The 20936-nt window shown below is 30.1% G+C and overlaps 1 protein-coding gene and 1 long non-coding RNA gene across 2 annotated transcripts; both read left to right on the forward strand.

Moving 5' to 3' along the window:
- The first annotated feature begins 18 nt into the window (after positions 1 to 18).
- Positions 19 to 5793, forward strand: LOC136270014 (protein draper-like). Its single transcript, XM_066066202.1, has 7 exons — positions 19 to 153; positions 776 to 916; positions 1298 to 1438; positions 2061 to 2201; positions 2583 to 2723; positions 3345 to 3485; positions 3867 to 5793. Exons 1-7 carry the CDS (start codon positions 45 to 47, stop codon positions 4034 to 4036), a joined length of 984 nt encoding a protein of 327 aa, XP_065922274.1. The 5' UTR covers positions 19 to 44; the 3' UTR covers positions 4037 to 5793.
- A 1186-nt stretch (positions 5794 to 6979) lies between these two features.
- Positions 6980 to 9179, forward strand: LOC136270033 (uncharacterized). Its single transcript, XR_010707665.1, has 4 exons — positions 6980 to 7130; positions 7306 to 7446; positions 7956 to 8099; positions 9053 to 9179. It is a non-coding gene; the product is annotated as an uncharacterized lncRNA (long non-coding RNA).
- Positions 9180 to 20936: the final 11757 nt, after the last annotated feature.

Consider the following 20936-nt stretch of genomic DNA (forward strand, 5'->3'; position numbering starts at 1 on the left):
ATATTATTGCAGATTGTGATCCCGGGCGCTTTGGTAAAAACTGTATGCAAAGATGTGGTGTAAACTGCAACGTCACCAGTATATGCGACAGGTTTACAGGGAGATGCGATGGAGGCTGTAAATTAGGATGGAAAGGAGACACGTGTGATCAAAGTAAACGTTACAAATATTTAAGCATTTAAATTCTGCTATAATTAGATGACTGAATATGCGTAATTACAATAAATATCAGCTGTGTAAGAAGTAAAGGAAAAAAAAATAAACTAATTTAATTATTTGAAATATTCATCTGCAGTCTTATCTTAAATAAAAAAAATGTTGATTTAAATGATATGATGAACATCATTTATCAATTAAATTTAATTGATACATGTATCATCAATTATTCTTACTAAGGAATGATAAGCATATATACATTGAAGGTAACATTTCATTGTTGTATTTTCTTTTTAATCTGTAATGCTACTCTGCCAATAAAAAAAACATGTAAACGTAAAAAGTAGTTTTAATGTAGATGCATCAAACCATAACTAATTTGCATGTGCATGTTGATAAAATGTGGCAAGTCATCAATGATATTCATATACATACCAAGCAAAAATCAAAGGGTAGGTCTTTGATTTTAATTGCTTTCAAATTATAACTACAACGATGAAAAAGAAACATTTTTATTGTTTTCAATTAAAATTAAAAAACAATATTAAAAGTTTAAATAGTGTGACCCTCGATCTGTTTGATCAAAACAAAAACATTTTAAACAATAAACAACTTGTAGAATGTCAGCAAGGTCATTACGGTAGAGACTGTAGTCAGACATGCAGCACCAACTGTCACATAGAGAATCAGTGTAACAGATTTAATGGAGAGTGTGACGAAGGGTGTAAACCAGGCTGGACAGGAATCACATGTGATCAAAGTAAAACGTTTATTTCACATCAGAAGTTATTGTATATATTGCGATGAAGTAATTTACAATAGCTTATCTTAGTTATTGTTTATCAAATCATAAGGCAAATTAAGGTAAACTTTCACGCCAAGAAATTTTATAATATTTTTCTTATAAATTGCAGTATTTCGATTTTGCTATTAGATCAGTTATTGGGGATTTGTTTGTCTAATAAGAAAATAAGATGATTATTGCATGTACACTGTCAATGGACATAAAAACAACATTGACACATTTTTTGCTATTAATTTATTTATGTTACATATTTTTTGAACGACCGTATTCTACCTCACTGTGGACCACGCATATTTATATTATCAATGAATTATACATAAATGGATATTATTGCAGATTGTGATCCCGGGCGCTTTGGTAAAAACTGTATGCAAAGATGTAGTGTAAACTGCAACGTCACCAGTATATGCGACAGGTTTACAGGGATATGCGATGGAGGCTGTAAATTAGGATGGAAAGGAGACACGTGTGATCAAAGTAAACGTTACAGATATTTAAGCATTTAAATTCTGCTATAATTAGATGACTGAATATGCGTAATTACAATAAATATCAGCTGTGTAAGAAGTAAAGGAAAAAAAAATAAACTAATTTAATTATTTGAAATATTCATCTGCAGTCTTATCTTAAATAAAAAAAATGTTGATTTAAATGATATGATGAACATCATTTATCAATTAAATTTAATTGATACATGTATCATCAATTATTCTTACTAAGGAATGATAAGCATATATACATTGAAGGTAACATTTCATTGTTGTATTTTCTTTTTAATCTGTAATGCTACTCTGCCAATAAAAAAAACATGTAAACGTAAAAAGTAGTTTTAATGTAGATGCATCAAACCATAACTAATTTGCATGTGCATGTTGATAAAATGTGGCAAGTCATCAATGATATTCATATACATACCAAGCAAAAATCAAAGGGTAGGTCTTTGATTTTAATTGCTTTCAAATTATAACTACAACGATGAAAAAGAAACATTTTTATTGTTTTCAATTAAAATTAAAAAACAATATTAAAAGTTTAAATAGTGTGACCCTCGATCTGTTTGATCAAAACAAAAACATTTTAAACAATAAACAACTTGTAGAATGTCAGCAAGGTCATTACGGTAGAGACTGTAGTCAGACATGCAGCACCAACTGTCACATAGAGAATCAGTGTAACAGATTTAATGGAGAGTGTGACGAAGGGTGTAAACCAGGCTGGACAGGAATCACATGTGATCAAAGTAAAACGTTTATTTCACATCAGAAGTTATTGTATATATTGCGATGAAGTAATTTACAATAGCTTATCTTAGTTATTGTTTATCAAATCATAAGGCAAATTAAGGTAAACTTTCACGCCAAGAAATTTTATAATATTTTTCTTATAAATTGCAGTATTTCGATTTTGCTATTAGATCAGTTATTGGGGATTTGTTTGTCTAATAAGAAAATAAGATGATTATTGCATGTACACTGTCAATGGACATAAAAACAACATTGACACATTTTTTGCTATTAATTTATTTATGTTACATATTTTTTGAACGACCGTATTCTACCTCACTGTGGACCACGCATATTTATATTATCAATGAATTATACATAAATGGATATTATTGCAGATTGTGATCCCGGGCGCTTTGGTAAAAACTGTATGCAAAGATGTAGTGTAAACTGCAACGTCACCAGTATATGCGACAGGTTTACAGGGATATGCGATGGAGGCTGTAAATTAGGATGGAAAGGAGACACGTGTGATCAAAGTAAACGTTACAGATATTTAAGCATTTAAATTCTGCTATAATTAGATGACTGAATATGCGTAATTACAATAAATATCAGCTGTGTAAGAAGTAAAGGAAAAAAAAATAAACTAATTTAATTATTTGAAATATTCATCTGCAGTCTTATCTTAAAAAAAAAAAATGTTGATTTAAATGATATGATGAACATCATTTATCAATTAAATTTAATTGATACATGTATCATCAATTATTCTTACTAAAGAATGATAAGCATATATACATTGAAGGTAACATTTCATTGTTGTATTTTCTTTTTAATCTGTAATGCTACTCTGCCAATAAAAAAACATGTAAACGTAAAAAGTAGTTTTAATGTAGATGCATCAAACCATAACTAATTTGCATGTGCATGTTGATAAAATGTGGCAAGTCATCAATGATATTCATATACATACCAAGCAAAAATCAAAGGGTAGGTCTTTGATTTTAATTGCTTTCAAATTATAACTACAACGATGAAAAAGAAACATTTTTATTGTTTTCAATTAAAATTAAAAAACAATATTAAAAGTTTAAATAGTGTGACCCTCGATCTGTTTGATCAAAACAAAAACATTTTAAACAATAAACAACTTGTAGAATGTCAGCAAGGTCATTACGGTAGAGACTGTAGTCAGACATGCAGCACCAACTGTCACATAGAGAATCAGTGTAACAGATTTAATGGAGAGTGTGACGAAGGGTGTAAACCAGGCTGGACAGGAATCACATGTGATCAAAGTAAAACGTTTATTTCACATCAGAAGTTATTGTATATATTGCGATGAAGTAATTTACAATAGCTTATCTTAGTTATTGTTTATCAAATCATAAGGCAAATTAAGGTAAACTTTCACGCCAAGAAATTTTATAATATTTTTCTTATAAATTGCAGTATTTCGATTTTGCTATTAGATCAGTTATTGGGGATTTGTTTGTCTAATAAGAAAATAAGATGATTATTGCATGTACACTGTCAATGGACATAAAAACAACATTGACACATTTTTTGCTATTAATTTATTTATGTTACATATTTTTTGAACGACCGTATTCTACCTCACTGTGGACCACGCATATTTATATTATCAATGAATTATACATAAATGGATATTATTGCAGATTGTGATCCCGGGCGCTTTGGTAAAAACTGTATGCAAAGATGTAGTGTAAACTGCAACGTCACCAGTATATGCGACAGGTTTACAGGGATATGCGATGGAGGCTGTAAATTAGGATGGAAAGGAGACACGTGTGATCAAAGTAAACGTTACAGATATTTAAGCATTTAAATTCTGCTATAATTAGATGACTGAATATGCGTTATTACAATAAATATTAGCTGTGTAAGACGTAAAAGAAAAAAACATATTTTAATTATTTTTGAAATATTCATCTCAGGTCGTAACTTGAATAAAAAGAAATGTTGATTTAAATAAGATGAATATCATATATTAAATTAATTGATGCACATGTCATCAATTATTCTTACTAAGAAATGATAAGCATATATACATTGAAAGTAGCATTTCATTGTTGTATTTTCTGTAATGCTACTCTGCCAATAAAAAAACCCCATGTAAACGTAGAGCGTAGTTTTAATGTAGATGCATCAAACCATAACTAATTTGCACGTGCATGTTGTTAAAATGTGGCAAGTAATCAATGATATTCATATACATACCAGGCAAAAATCAAAGGGTGGGTCTTTAATTTTAATTGCTTTCAAATTATTACTACAACAATGAAAAAGAAACATTTTTATTGTTTTCAATGAAAATTAAAAAAAATATATTAAAAGTTTAAATAGTGTGACCCTCGATCTGTTGGATCAAAACAAAAAAAATTTAAACGAAAAACAACTTGTAGAATGTCAGCAAGGTCATTACGGTAGAGACTGTAGTCAGACATGCAGCACCAACTGTCACATAGAGAATCAGTGTAACAGATTTGGTCCGTCGTCCGTCTGACCGTCTGTGTGTTAAGCTTACTACTTCAGAACTACTGAGTCAAATTAAACGTTATTTAGCATAAGTAGTCCTTTGGAAAGCAAATAATAAATTGCAAAAAATATGGGCTAATTCTGATTCAAATCTGAGTTATTACGAAAATAATGATAAAGAAAAGGAAAGGCGTGTTCAATCGGTTTAAAACTTCGGGTTCGGTATTTCATACTTCTAAAACGAGGTTCTTTGTTCATATTAGCCATATTGGACGTATAAACGGGTCGATCTGAATCTGAATTTGTTTGTTGTGCAACAGTTCGCAAGCGAAGGGGATCTTTGAAACATGCAAGATACATTGTTGCGGATTATGTGAAGTAAACTGAGGTCAAATATTTCAATACGTTGACAGCTTTTACATATGACGATGGTGTTAGCTTGTTTTGATTTGTGTTTCATTTTTCATTATTTATGATTGTAATCTTGGGAACTATCGCCTGTATTTTGTGAATTTTAAGTATCAAATCGAACAGAGACTTCGGTAAATCAGACAATAGACTGTTTACCACGAAAAATAAGCAAAATCTGATGTATGAACTAATTTCTAAAAAATACAATTAATTCTATCGGTAATTAGGCATTATCTTATGCGTACTGGATGATTATGCAATACGGCTTATTGAGACCCTCAGCATTTTTTCGAATTTATTCAGTTTGAAAAGAGATTGATATCGCTGACGGAAATATGTAGGTATATATACATGAATGATTCATTTTGAAAAATGAATTGTACTCTTGATATGTTTCGGCGCATGTCTCTTCTGTTTACAAACCTTATTTGAATCTTAAGCTTCGAATTATAAGCAAGATAAAAAACCTTGCTCACGATTTTGTGTTTCTCCACATATATGAGGCCATTCTGTACAATAGGAAATACCAAGTTAAACTTTTAAGATGAACGTAAGAAACTCATTAGAACAAAATATGACTGAAACTTAGCAAAATTGTGAGCGCCGTATCTTGATTTAAATTCTACCATTGACGCTGAAATTTTGGTTGATTATTAGAAATGTCTGGCTAAACGATAAATACATGTACCTGTAGAAAAAAATAAAGGATGAGATACGGTAATTAATTTCTGAGGCCCCTTTTTAATATGAATTATATGAATTTTTCATCAATTCTGATAGTTTTTCAGACAAAAGCAAATAATAAAGGTCCGTGTAAATCAGTTTCAATACTTCTGACACATTTTGTTACGGGGAAAAAGGCATTTTTGCTTTTCCTAAGAAAATATTACACAGTGGAAAATCATTCTTTTGTAGCAATTTGTTGTTTTTGAATAAAGAAAAAAAAACATAAAGGGTCCACTTTAGTAAAATAAAGTGATTTGCTTTTCAATACATTGATTATAATGACTCTTTAACACGTCACTTTTCATTCGTGTGTATTCACTAATCAAGTGAGTAAGGTTATAAAAGTCGCAGAAGTTTACGCCAGGTAAACAACAGTCTTTTATAAATGGGAAGGCGAATTAAATTTTTGAATGTCTTTAACTTGAGGAATAAAGCGCATTGCGGTACATTTTTTTTTTGTTTTACATTTTTAGGATTTTTTTCAATAAAATACAATAACTATTGAAATATATATTTTTTGTTTGAAATAAACTAACTAGTGAGTAGTTGAAAATGTATCTTGATGCTAGAAGTAAACAGTGTACCCCTACCAGATGTTTAGTTTTATATATTGCATAGGATTTTCTTATTTTAATTAAAATGGTATCCAATAAAGGCACAATGTCAAACTTAAAGTGTATGCAAAAATAAATGTAAAATTTGAATACTTTACAATAATTATTCTTTGTTATTCTATCGAGAGGCCGTATGGCACCATATCATCTGAGCGCCCATTTAAAGTCATTGTTGGTAAGCGATGTGGCCCATCGGGCCTCTTGTTTAAATAATTTACGGAGAGACTGCTTGTAAAAAGATTGTGTGTAGTGTAAACCAAAGTCAGATGTGAATGCCAAAGCAGAACTTTTCAAATTCTATGTATAAACCTCAATTTCTTTTCTTTTGGCTAAATTGTGATCTGTTACCTGTGTAATATTCTTGTCTAATTTAAGTTTTACCTAAGTTTAATTACGATCTGCACATTAGGTTTCAATTAAGATCATTAAATCATAATAAATCAGAAATAAATGTTATTTATTATGTAACTTTCCTATGTAGATACTTTTGACGTCCTTGAGAAAAGCACGTGTTTCACTTAAATATTCATATGTTCTTTACTGATGGTTTTCAATTGTGCGATAACGGATACTTTGGAGCTGAATGCAACAGAAAATGTGGGCACTGTTTACAAACCGATCACTGCAATCACGTCAACGGAAGTTGCTTGAACGGATGTTTACACGGATATAAAGGGGACTATTGTAACGAAAGTTTGTACTTTTTTCATAGCTCTGCTGATTATAAATACATTTACCATATTAATTTGACAATTTGAAACCTGAAATTCGTTGACTTGACTTATTTTAATTCTCAACTCATACAAGCATTTTATGAAATAGAAATCCCGAAATAAAAGTTATTACCCCTATGTCATGATTTCCGCAGCATGTCCGCCTGGGTTCTTTGGATTAGACTGCATCAACCGGTGTGACAGCTACTGTTCTGGAAACGAATCTTGTGATCCAGTTCTGGGAATATGCACTGAAGGCTGTAAACGGGGATGGAGTGGCCTAATTTGTGGTTTAGGTATATTGACAAAAACCTCCTTTTAATAATCTTAAAGCAATATGAGCTGCAATTTTGATGTTAATTTTTTTTTTTACAAAAATGTTATATTCTTGTTAAAAGACAAAAAATATCATGGCTTTTAAATTTCTGTTATCCACTTTTTTGTGGGAAAAGGCGTTAAGAAGCCTTAATTAGAACAAATTTGAAGTATAGTCCTCCTATACAAAAATTGATTTGCTATGTATTCCTTAGAAGAGAAATATTGCTTATTAAAAAAATTCATGATTTGTTCTAATCTTATTTATCATAATAGTTCAAGTTACATGCAGACTTATAATACAAGCAGGTTTTTGCAACAAAAAAACATCATAGAAAATACAGATCATATTGCCTTAATCAATTAATGCTATAATGAATTCACATGTTAACTTTTTAAGTATCGATATTCATAAATTCATGTTCAACGGTGTATATTAAAATAAATATAATAACGAACGTTGAGAGTTAATATGTACTTTTTGATTCAGAGAGGTTAAATCGCCAGTCGTATGGTGACAACATGCCTATTGTCGTTGGTGTTGTTGTCTCAGTTGTAATTATTTTCGGTGGAAGTATAATACATGTTATATTGTGGAAAAGGAAAATAAGAGCAACACTTCAAGTTCCTTCAGGTAAAGTTTCATTAGTAAATATTAAAAAACACCAAGTCTAATAAGTTCTTCTTTTAAAAGGTTAGGTTTAAAGTAATAAGTTTACATTTTATTCAACCCGTATTTCCCTCATCCTTCTTAAAAGATGAGTGAGTTATGTTATATGGGACGATATCTATTAACTCCTTTCCTTGACGAACTGTCTGCATATATAGACAAAATGTGTTTTGATAGACTGATACGTTTGTCATACATGTACCAACCATTTGTAAAAAATTTTCTGTCATTTGAAGTTGCTTTGAAATATATATTAATGAAAAATACATTTAAAGCTATGTAGATCATAAAAATACGAAAAAAATGAGATATCTTTAATAGACGGATAAGAAAAGGCATTGGTTTTACCTAGTTCCGAAAAATAAAGCAGAAAGTTCATATACTTGAGTTGTTTCCAAGTTTTTTTGTTTATTTTGAATTATATGAACCACCATTTATTTTGAATAAATATCTTTCATTAGGAATAATGTGATATAAATTGTTAAAGAAATATATTTTTCCTAATATAATAAATTTTGTCTCGATAAATTGCTATACAATTTTTTGTCTTATGAACGCGGAAAAAAACCAACACAAACAAAATTAAAATAATACTGCAATAAACAGGAACAAAAAAAAAGAGAAAAAAAAAGCACTGAATCTTTTTAACTCGATCTAAATGAAAATTCGAAAACCTTTAAAATGCATATTATAATCATTTTAACAGAACTTAAATTATAATGTGTGTAATTACTTTCAAGTAGAATTTATATTTAGCCAAATTAATGAGATAACAAACATATGAATAACTACATGTAATAACAAATGGTTTATAATTATGACATAATACTTGTTATTATTTTGCATAAAAAGCATTATAGGTGGTGACTGAATTAAAATAATTTTGAAAATATTAAAAAATATTGTTTTGATTACAGGTGGACCTATTGAAACATCGCAACAATACACAGAACTTGCTATTATCAACAACCCCAGCAACTACGATGAAATTCACAGCTAATCAAATCATTCAAATCTGTGAACATATGTACAAAGTATCATCTGTTCTTTCATATTTGGGTGTATGTGCGGTAGATGAAACACAATGTTTTTGAATGGTATCAAGATCAAAAATATAATAATACATACATATGCTTGAATGATTATTACCCGTTATCAATTTGTTCTAACAATATACCAGTAATGCATATAATGCAATCAATAGTTACAAATAGATTAAAGTGATGTATTTTCACAAGTGCATTTTTGGCTTTGTGTTTTTAAACAAAGCTATTTTCTTTTTTTAACGTTTTTTTTTATTTGTTCAAAATGCATTTTTTGTCTTGCTAATATTGATAATTCTATCATTATTGATTTTTATTCATAATCAAATCCATACATAAACTTTTATTGTGAACAATGTAAAGCTGAAAACATTATTTGCATTGATAAGGGTGTTAACAATAGTTATTTAGATGGCCCTGCAAATGACAGAGTTATAAAAGGATTTGTCTCAGGTCATCAATATTTAATGATTTTTTTTCTTCTGTTTGTTTTATATCTATTCTAATACCATGCCTCAATATTTCATACTGTACGCGTGGCTCTTAGAAGTATGTACGGGTAGGTCTGGTTTGCAGACGAACATCTGAATTCATAACTTCAAACATTACAATGAGCTATAATATTTTTGTTGACTGAAATTACGTTTTGTAAGACTCGTTTTTTTAAAGGCTAAAAAAAAACAATTAAGAAAAAATCGGACAAAAATGTATACAAAAAAAACCAAAGCCCATTAATTTGTAAAATGTAATTCCCCGCGCTTGCGCGGGATGTCATCCAGTTATCTGTACTACTATATTAAAATAATAGATTCGAGTTTTTAGGCTTTAATTCCGAGAAATCGGAAGAGAACTGTCTTTTGTTTTATATATTTTAAATATCATTTGTACTTGAAGATTACCAATTTGTTTTTTATCTTCCCAATCAAGCTTCGCTAATTAATAATAAACGAAAACTCGTTTTAAAACCCGAAAACCATCTGAATTTTTTGGATTTTACAATCATGCGCATTACATTCACGCTAAATCATGGGAAGCTGTTTACTTTATGTTTCCACAATATCACATTTACATGGAAAAACTCAAACGATATTACAAATACGTGTACATTTTCATTGAAAATTTGTCATATATTCTGTTCATCAAAGGAAATACGGGAGATAACTCTCAGTGCATTAAATATGGAAAATCCCGAGAGTTCCGAATGTCAACATGGTGTTTAGATTCGAAGCGAGTAAAAAAGTTGGTGAAAAAGTGTTGAATTTTTCATTAATATAAATAAAGTTTTAGATGAAAGGTATTTGCAGCCTCAAAATGGTTTGTTATGAATAATTTGACTGTTATTTTCAATTCAGCTTCATTAATTTTCTCAAAAATCGTTTTGGAGCGATTCTGCAATTTTTTACTACATTACAGGTATATAGGAGGCGTTTTAACTGTGGTAAAGGCCTGTACCGAGACACATTTAGATCATTCTTACTAAGCAGAGTGTAGTGAAATTAATAGTATTATTGTAGGCTTAAGTGGCATGGTAACGATTTTGGTTAAATTCTATTTTTTTATTTTAATTATTTACAATGCATAAGAAATGCATTTCTAATGATTAAATGAAATTTTAGAATCGTTCATTAAGTTATAAGCAAGATACAGAGCTCACAATTCTTCGTTATGTAAACAAGGCTCGTGCCCTGTTTTTGTTTTCATAGGTTCAATATACCAATAAACAATCTTTTTTTTTTAAATGATTTGTCTATCTTCTTAATCATTTAAAGCATAAATAAACAGTTCCTAATGTTTAATACATTCATTTAAAGTCTAAAAATGGCTTTTCACGTCAATATTCAAAACGTAAACAAAAGCTTTGTTTATATAGTAAATAATTGTAATCTCTATAATTTGATTATAACTCAAAGAATGACACTTAAATTTAGGCTGCATATACAAAATGCCTTACTAAAGAATTGAAAACATTAAAATCGGAGAAAAAAATAATTATTGACCAAAATCGTGACCATGCCTCTTTTAAGCTTAGTTATGTAAATGCCAACAATAAGTTAATGTCTGATATCATATGCAATGTCAACATGGTCCCGTTCATGCACGGGTCAAAGTCTAGTTTTTATATTAAAAGTTTTGATATAAATTGCGTATACTGTAAGTATATTATAGATAAAGTTTCTAGTTTCACTTGTCAATATAAATAATTGAATTCAAATACTTGTACTAGAACTCTGCTTTTAAATCTCATTAATCCAAAACGTATAGAGTTGTTTTCAAAATAACACTCGTGTGCATATGGCAGCTATGTAAAAGGATGTGCAATGTCGATTAAAAAACTATTAATTACAAAAAAATGCAGCAAAAAATAGTTGTTTTCATCATTGAAATTTTTTGAAATGATGAGTTCATTCATACAATGGTCATTCTATTGAGTTAACTTACCATTACAAACCAATGCTTAATTATAGAACTACGCGTACAGTAAAATTCTAAAGATATGCTTAAAATTGCATTACGCGTACAGTATGAACTGACAACTCATGATATTCAGAGGATTTTTTCTACTTTTATTTGCATTGATATTAAGTTATCAGATTATTCTTTTAAAATATATATCTACCTCCACGTGTCCCCTATTCAGTCGTAATATATTAATGATTGTATTTCGTAGAAAATAATCATTTCAATTTTGGAATGTGACATTGGATATTGATTGTCAAAAAGTTCATAGAAAATCATGTTGCAAAAGGAATACAACTGTTTATACTTGTACCAGTTTATTACCATAACGTATTGAATTGTTAAGGAAGTTTTTTTGTTTTTGTTTTTTTTTTTACATCCATTCATTAATTCGTTTGATTAAAATCTTCGACTGTACGCAGAGCTACCTCTTCTATTTGTTTATTTGCTTCGACAAACAGCGCTGACCATAACTGTACACTTCCGTTCCTACACTGTGCATGTTGTATATTCGTTTTTATAGAGGAATCGTAGAATCAGTTGATTGGTATATAAAGTTCTTTCCGTGATTTTGTCTTAAAGTTTTTGCCTTAATCTTTATAAGACACTTTAAACGTTTAGATAAAGTTCCTTCCACAATCTTGTCTTAAGGTTTTTCACTTCATCTTTATCAGACATTTTAAACACTAAGATAGAGTTCCTTCCGTGATCTTGTCTTAAAATTTTCGACTTCATCTTTATCAGACAATTTAAACATTTAAAAAAACTTTCTTCCGTGATCTTGTCTTAAAATTTTGACACTTCGTATCTATCGGACACTTTAAATATTTCGTTCAGACATCATTTATTTGAAGAAACTGAGAGAGAGAGAGAGAGAGAGAGAGAGAGAGAGAGAGAGAGAAAGAGAGAGAGATATTCCATTTGTAATTCACTAATATGGTATCGTTTAAAGTAGTGCACATTGTAATAGAATCCAATAAAGCAGTTTCAGTCCACGTACTATACCTGTCAATCAAATCAGCCCCCGAGCTGCGCCACAAGCTCTTTCCGTGATAAAATTTTTCAAGTCCGAAGAAAATAGAAATTGATAAGTTTGAAAATAAAGTATTTTATAGTGTTTTTAATGTATAATATGATTCTTACACACTCTATGTGTGAATGTTGATTTTTTACATACTACGTTGTTCAAGCAGAAAACTACACGTGTAAAGCGCGTCTCTCTCTCTCTCTCTCTCTCTCTCTCTCTCTCTCTCTCTCTCTCTCTCTGAGTGTAGATTTGGGTGCGAACAATATTATGAAACATGAACAGATCCAATTTGTTTTTAACATCTTTCAAGTCCAGTCCAATCATTCCCATTTCCATTTCTTTTTCATCCAATGATATTTTTTAATTGAGATTGCTTATCAAATTTTCAGAGAGTCGAAGACCCCCTCCCCCTTTCCCTCTACCTTCTTCGAGTTCATTGTTCATGCATTTAAAATTAAGACCTGTTATCAGAAAGATTATGAAAGCTTTTGCTTCCTGTACTTTAGTGAATAACAAATGGAAGCCGTAAGGTACTTGTATTAACATGTGACTGACTCACTACACCTCCGAATAGTGTCTCAAATCAACAGAAATTTTCTTAATTAGAAAAAATGCAATGAGGCAGAATGCATCAGAAGTATATACATGTAAGTCATATAGGCGAAAAAATATACAATTTTGTATTTAAACACCTATAATTTCAAAAGTTCAATGAAATTGAAATGAAACGCATGCAAATTTAAACTTGTTATCTGCGGTTCACAAGCCCGAAACTCATGCACAGATACCGGTATGCTTTACAACACAAGTAGACTAGGGGGATGTCTATACAAAATAAGTGTATGAGATTTTTGTTGCCTGCATTTGTTACTTATAATAGGCAAAATATTCACAACAATAATAGACCTCAAAGTACAATACTCTATTTTTAAGAGAATTTTAAAAATATCAGTATGCTTCCTTATATGTCAAATTTTTAAACATTTCTGTTTTAAAACTCTAATGAAAGTGAAATGTTATAAAGTTTGAAAATGAAAAACAAAATATTCATGAATGAAGTTTGTATGATTTTAATTAGAATCCACATAAATATGAAACTAAAATATTTAAAAATTCTTTTAAGGCAAACTGCTGGATGAAATCCCACAAAAATTCGAAAATAGAAACAATATTTGTTGGTTAATGAGATGAAAAAAAGAAATTGAATTAATTTGAAAAATTAAAAGAAATACTGAATTATTTCAAAAATCTTGGTTTGAAAGATCCTGTTTTAGAGTTGTCTTTCTTGATTTTACTTGGTCTCAAATATCTTGGGACCAATTTTCTAATTTAAAAAAGGTAAAAGTATATGCTAAAATGTAGGAATAAGGTCAGTAGTGCTTATGATAAAGTTTGAATCTGAAAAATTATATTTTTGATGAATGCATTATATTTATTTTTAACTCTTTAAAACAAAATGTTAGTAGTTACATTGCCTTTTACTTTTTTATATACAATACAAATAATACACAACCATATGCATAATTATACATACATTAGATGTCCATAGTGATACACGTGTATGTGTGGTAATTCAAAACATGCTCTTTTTCAAGATTATGTCGTTCCCTCATTTGGCTTGCAAATCCGGCTTCCACTGCTATTGCTAGCCTACCTATCTATATCTATTTAAATTAAAATACAATAGTTAAGTTTCAAACTTTCAATGTAAGTCTTATACTGCAAATGTTTTAGATTAGGGAAGTTGGAATCAATTAATACAAGATATGGCACTACGGAACTTTAGTTTTATATTATATATATCACACATATAAGGTTCAAGTGAAAATTATCTGCTCACCTTTATCGATAATCCGTCACATATTTATGATCGTCTGTTGCAGATGACATGACAAATATGTATTGCCATTAGCAAGGAAACAGTATATTATTTTGATTTCACGTTTTCTCTTTGTCCGAAATATTTGACGTTTTTCTGACTTTTGTAACGATTTTGATATTTACTTGCCAGGAAAATACAGAGGAAAGCCTACAGACGTTTTCCTGGCAAGTAAATATCAAAATCATTAAAAAAGCCAGAAAAAACGTCAGATATTTCGGACTAGTTTTCTCTACATAAGAGCTGATAATCAATGTTAGTTGAAAGCTTTAATCATGAAGGTAATTGACATATTTTCTAAGGGTTTTGGTGATTTAATTCTTATCTCATCTCCCTCGTTAGAAGAGTTCAATTGAACGATGTATAGCTATTTTGTACCACGACATAATGCTATCAATCCGGAACAAAATGGCGTTTCAAACGGATGTCAGACATATTGTGACGATGTAGCCTTCCACCTTAAATTTCGACGTCTTGCTTAAAATGGAACAATTTTCAGCATACATTTCATGATATATATGTTTAAGTAACATATATAAGTTATATACTATTTGATTTTATAAATTCAAGGCTTTTTAAAATGCTTGATGCTGTGCATATTTGATACACGGCAAATTTCGGCCAATAACGTCCCTTGTTCTTTGCCTTTTGTCATACCTGTGTGCTATATATAATGTGGTTCACAAATTTAGTTTGAATAACTCACATTTGGTGCCCCTATCAGAATTTTCAGATTTGCCTTTGCAGTGAGCCTATTCAGGTAATTGTATTTTCATCTTGTTCAGAATTATTCAAAAATGATTCTGTATTTTATTAGTTTGTGTTGTTTACAAAGTGATAATTTTTTTGACTTGGTTAACTTATGACTCACGAAAAGCAAAATATTTGTTAAAATATTTCAGTATTTGTACACATTAAGCGCATAAAGACTCGATATTTTTAAAGAAGAAACCACTCAGTGATGAAAGTATTTCGAGTTAAAAAATATAAGATATGAGTGAGAAATCATTGTAGTTAGACATATCTATATAGTATCAATTAAAAAAAAATCGATTGATAATACTACATAAAGCAAAGTTTTATAAAGAGCTGGGTGCATAGTTTCAAAAATATATATTAGAGAGAGAGAGTTTTGCTCAATATAAAATATAATATATCTGAACAAATTAAACCGGAAAAATGTTGGTTATTGTGCCGCATGACGATGTCTTTCAGCGACAGTGCCTTTATGTTGATAATGTGGATGAGATCAAAATATTGTTTTAGACAATTTAAATGAATGCGAATTAATCGTTACAGGGCGAACAAACCATCTTTGAGCAAGTCCGTAAAGGTGGCGTAAAGGTGGGTTTAAGGATGTACGATCTTTAAGCCAGCTCAAAATAACCTTTTAGCTAGAGCTTCTAGGTCCTTTATGTCCAATCTTCTTTAAGTCACCTTTAAACCCTATGTAAGCCACAGTTGAGCATCTTTAAGTGGCATTTACGCCATTTTAAGTTGTCTTTACACCATATTTAAGTTCCATTTAAGTCAATTTTGATGAAGCTGAACAGATTCATCTTAAATACAAAAATGCATTAATTGTCCCACTCCCGAGGGTACGATGGAGCTACAATGGGAGGTTTAATTTTAACATAGGAATATATAGACTAAATCTTTAAAAGTCTTATTCTCAAGAACCATTTGGCCAGGAAAACTGAAACTTTTGTGTAGAAATAAGAGAAATATACGGCATTGTGTTAATCTTATTTCATTTAAATATAACATGTTTTGTATGAAGCCAAGACTGCTTTACCTGTAAAAAAGAATCATGTATGAACGGCAAAACATTACCATTACAAAACAGAAGTGTCTCTTACAAATTGTTTTCGCGTGTTTTGCAATTTAATTTAACAGAGATAAATGATTGTAGCAATTACAGTAAAGATATGGATTTTATAAAATACTACTATCTCATGACACGAATTAAACTTTGAAAAATCATTTAACAAGGAAATCAGAGATGATGCATTAAATGCATTACATCAACTAGGAAATTAGTTTTTTAAAGACTTCCTAAATAAGGAAATCCCAGTCATTGGATTATATCGACAAAGAAGTAAAATGAAGAAAAATGGTGATACATTGAAGAATGTGTAAGAACAAGCAGACTATAACACGGTAAGAATATATGTTATCTAATCTAACTAAACTAAGATTTTAGTTTAGAAAACTAACTGTCAAATCAAAGTACTGAAGAACTGGCGGGAGTTAATTTGATCGATTATCATTTATTTTAAACACAACTTATCTTGCATGGCAATTTCTAGTCTGTATTTCAATTAGGCATTATTTTATAATATGAATTTTTAGACTTTTCCGGCAAGAATTTCAAGAAACCCCATATGACTCATGTTGTGTTATATTTAAAGATAGATTTTAAACTATGTATTAGTAATTGAAACAATTCTAAAAATTGAATTGATCTAAACACTATTGACATCGAACTCTAGTCTCGTTCTAACAGACGCTCGGCTGTCTCCGTTAATCTCCGACAAGAAAGAGAGCCTCTCTGCTTGTCGGAGATTTACGGAGACAGCCGAGCGTTTGGTTAAAAGAGACTTTATTAAATTCTGGCGTAGGAATACATGAAACTACAAAAATATCTAAATTGTTCGTATGATATAAAATCTGACTATTTTCAAAGTGTTTCTAGATAAGTTTCCTTGAAAAACAATGCTTCAGCATACATACCATCAATTTTTTTCTATCATTTACAAGAACTAGGTATTGTCAGCGGTGATGATTTGTGCTTAGGTCCAGACAATGTTTCATTTTCGGTTTGCCATAGTAACTGCATAGGAGAGTTGATTAAAACCATCTCCCAAAAAATATATATCAACATATCAAAAAGTCACGCCCGACTGATCATTTATATATCTGATCAGTGATTTGCTAGCAAGTTTGGACAATTGATGGGTATATCAGATAAAAAAAAATATAAGTTGTAAAGTTATTATAAAAACGCTGAGTTTTCCGACCAGGTCAAAATGGCATGGCACATTTTAGACACGTAATGTTTGCATTCCGCATAACTTCATCCAAAGTGGAAATATAGAATTTATGTCACTTCTACCATTAAAAATGGAAACATTCGTTATTTGTATATACTAAGTCACAACGTATTCAGCTGCGATGAATATAATAAAATCGAAAATGATATAAACATAAGTTTCTCTTATCAATGAAAATGGAAACATTGGCGCCATTTCAGACTACTTTATTTGGGATCAGATTTTGTATCTGCTATTTTGTCTCAATTTACCTTCCGGCTTGGGCAGTCTGTTTTCTTTTTTTAACATAATTTTTTCTTCCTTTAAATGGACAACAAAATATATGATACTTCACTTAGTACAATATGACGATGCTTTTTCAGTTGAGTCTCCCACCTCTTTCACCTGCTAGACCATGAAAGGTCGTATAGACGCTCTGACTTCCCAAATCACTTCCAAAAATTACCGACTGTTCTGGTTAGACATGATTAAAACACATTACTGCACGTAGATTTGATATTTGTACACTGTGAACTTGTCAAGTGCAATCACTTGTTTAAAAAACCAAACCCCCCTTTTAAAGGAAAAATGTAATTAATACTATTTAGTTAATTAATTCACACTTGTAGAGAAAATATAAGTGCCAATTAAAAAGGAAATATTCAGTCAGGTACAGGTATTTTTATATAAAGCTGTTTAGATGAATATTAAGTCTCTAACTTTTTTATTGATAAATTGAGTGTTGTTTGTCCGAATTGAAGTGCTATTATTTTTTTCAGCCATTATTGACAGAGGGACAAAGTAAGTGCATTATGGGATACTAACTACTGTTTTAACTTAGTAACAAGCTTAGATACATATCTGCTTTGACCACTGATTTTAAACAAGTGTATACTGACTTTGATCAAAAGTTAAATTAAACAGTGATTAAGGCTAACCAGAGTTTTGAGCAACCAAGTCCTGATTGCTAACTTAAAGGTTTTGAGAGGGGACTGTAATGCAAGGCTCTGCCATGTGTTCACCTTCTAGTACATGTAACCCTTCAGTCATATCCCAGTTGACTGATTGAAGACTATTTATCTTGTGTTTGTTGTATGTGGCTTAGATTCCGAGCGACTTTCAGAGGTACATCAATTTTCTGGAAAGCTCACACCAATGAGATATCGATTTTTTTGGGTACCCTTTAGATCAAATAGAATATAGTCTCCAGAAGCAACAACAACCCCCCCCCCCAAAAAAAAAAACAAAAAAAACAAAAAAAAACAAAGAAAACAACATACCGAGTACATGTAATATCAGTAAATTTAAATAGGATGTTCATTATATCAATATGTCTGCTTTTCTCTAATAAGAGAAAACTAAATAATAGAAAGTCATATCTTTTTTTCTAGTGAATTAAACATATTTCAAATCTTGTCCAGATTTATATACTACCTGAACAAATTATCTTAAAAAGAAAGTCTTACAATTTGAAAGCATGATTTTGACGTCAATTAATTCCGTACATAAAATCAGGAGAAAAGGGGCAATAATCGATGAATATACCCATACTATTGTATTCATACCTTAAAAGTTCATAATAATTATACCTATAAAAAATATATCAAGAAATTAAAAAGAAAACATCAAAAGTGTCTAATTTGATTAGTTTTGACAAGATTTCTTAATCAAAAACAAAGAAAGGAAAAACAAAAAATTCTAGAAAAACAAAACCTAGATAACAGTCTATATTAATTATTATTTAGTATGACGTTGAATATTGTACAATCAATAGTGAAATTCAAAATGGCTATGTATAATAAGTTCTTCACAAAATCCAATTGAATGTAAAGGTCTGTCTCTGTTTATACACAAGATTGACGGATAAGCTATGACTTATTTCGAGTCCCTGATCCGTCGATCTGTTTTTACCACAAACAAATTGTGTAACTGTCAATTACACAATTAAGTTACAAAATTTAGTTTTACCATCTAGTCTCCATGAGTAGCTTGTATATACACCCTGACTTCCAGAATCATTTTAATTTAAAAGTTACCCACATTGCTTGTTAAGCAGGATTAGTTCGCCTCATTACACGTGGCTGGAATATCTTTACACTGCGCACTGTCAAGTGCAACCACTTTTTAAAAAGTTTATTTAAAAGAAAACAAAATGTGTTTCATAAACTTGGAAAGTGCTTTATAGATTTGTGGTATATATATTCGAAATAAAAGTATTTTAAACGAAGTGTCTCAGGAAGACCTTGTTAGATTAAGTGAAAATCGGAAGTATAGGAAGAAAACAATAAGGAAAGTATTTCAACTGATCGAAAGTGCATCGATGAAAAATTGACTTGTCCATATATAGTTTGTTAGGCACATTTATTTCACACTAGAACACAATCAATTTAGCTCCATTTTGCTTTTACTATAGTATGGATATTTTTTTGGACTGAATAAAAATATAAACCATAATTCGCTGATCACAAACAGTTGTATTTCAAATGACAGCACTAATATATTGCTAATCAATATGAAAGGGAAAAAAGTGTATTAACACCCAGTATAAACATATAATCTATCATTTATAATAACACTAGACTTATTTCAGTTATCCACACCCCTTACGTATCCAAACGATTTGACTTGGGAACGAAAGAGTCCTGGTGACAGATGATCCACTTTACATGTAAATGCACGGAGTTTATGAAACCTAAGTAATAAAAAAAAGTGATATATTTTTTTTTAAAAAAATGGTTAAATTTCACAATGAACATCATGGTGAAACATCACATCAATAAGGAAGTTATTTTTTTAAGAATTCTTAAGTTAGAAAACCCAACCCATTTGATTACATGGAGACGGAAGTTATATTAAAATGAGTGTAAACTGTCTCGTTAAGAGAATTATTGATGCACTAAACATTTTATACATACATGCAGACGTTAACAAGGTAAGGATATACATATATGTTTTATACATATTTTATGTAGTAATGGGCCTTTAAAAAATCTATAAAAAAATAGCAGTTGTTGACGATTGGGCGGTTTCATACTGCATACACTGTATTTTAGAAATTACAAAAAGTGGGAAAGGAAAAGTATAGTAAAACACTGCCATAACTCATATATAGGTAAAAACGGCCTGACATATTAGCGTATTATCATAAGGAATTTACATGTAACCTTTTTGAAGCATTTCTTTTAAACTCATTTAAAAAAGAATAAACCTATGTCGCCTATATCATTAAACATGAACATGTCGGCGGTATTCGTATTCTTAAGGTATAAAATATTCAGCAGAAATAAAGTACATTTGAATTCAACAAGTAACAGTTAATGACTATTGCCTGTTAAAAATAGTTTAATGCCAATGTAGTAAATC

This window comes from Magallana gigas, chromosome 1, assembly GCF_963853765.1.
Source record: "Magallana gigas chromosome 1, xbMagGiga1.1, whole genome shotgun sequence".
NCBI classification, from domain to species: domain Eukaryota; kingdom Metazoa; phylum Mollusca; class Bivalvia; order Ostreida; family Ostreidae; genus Magallana; species Magallana gigas.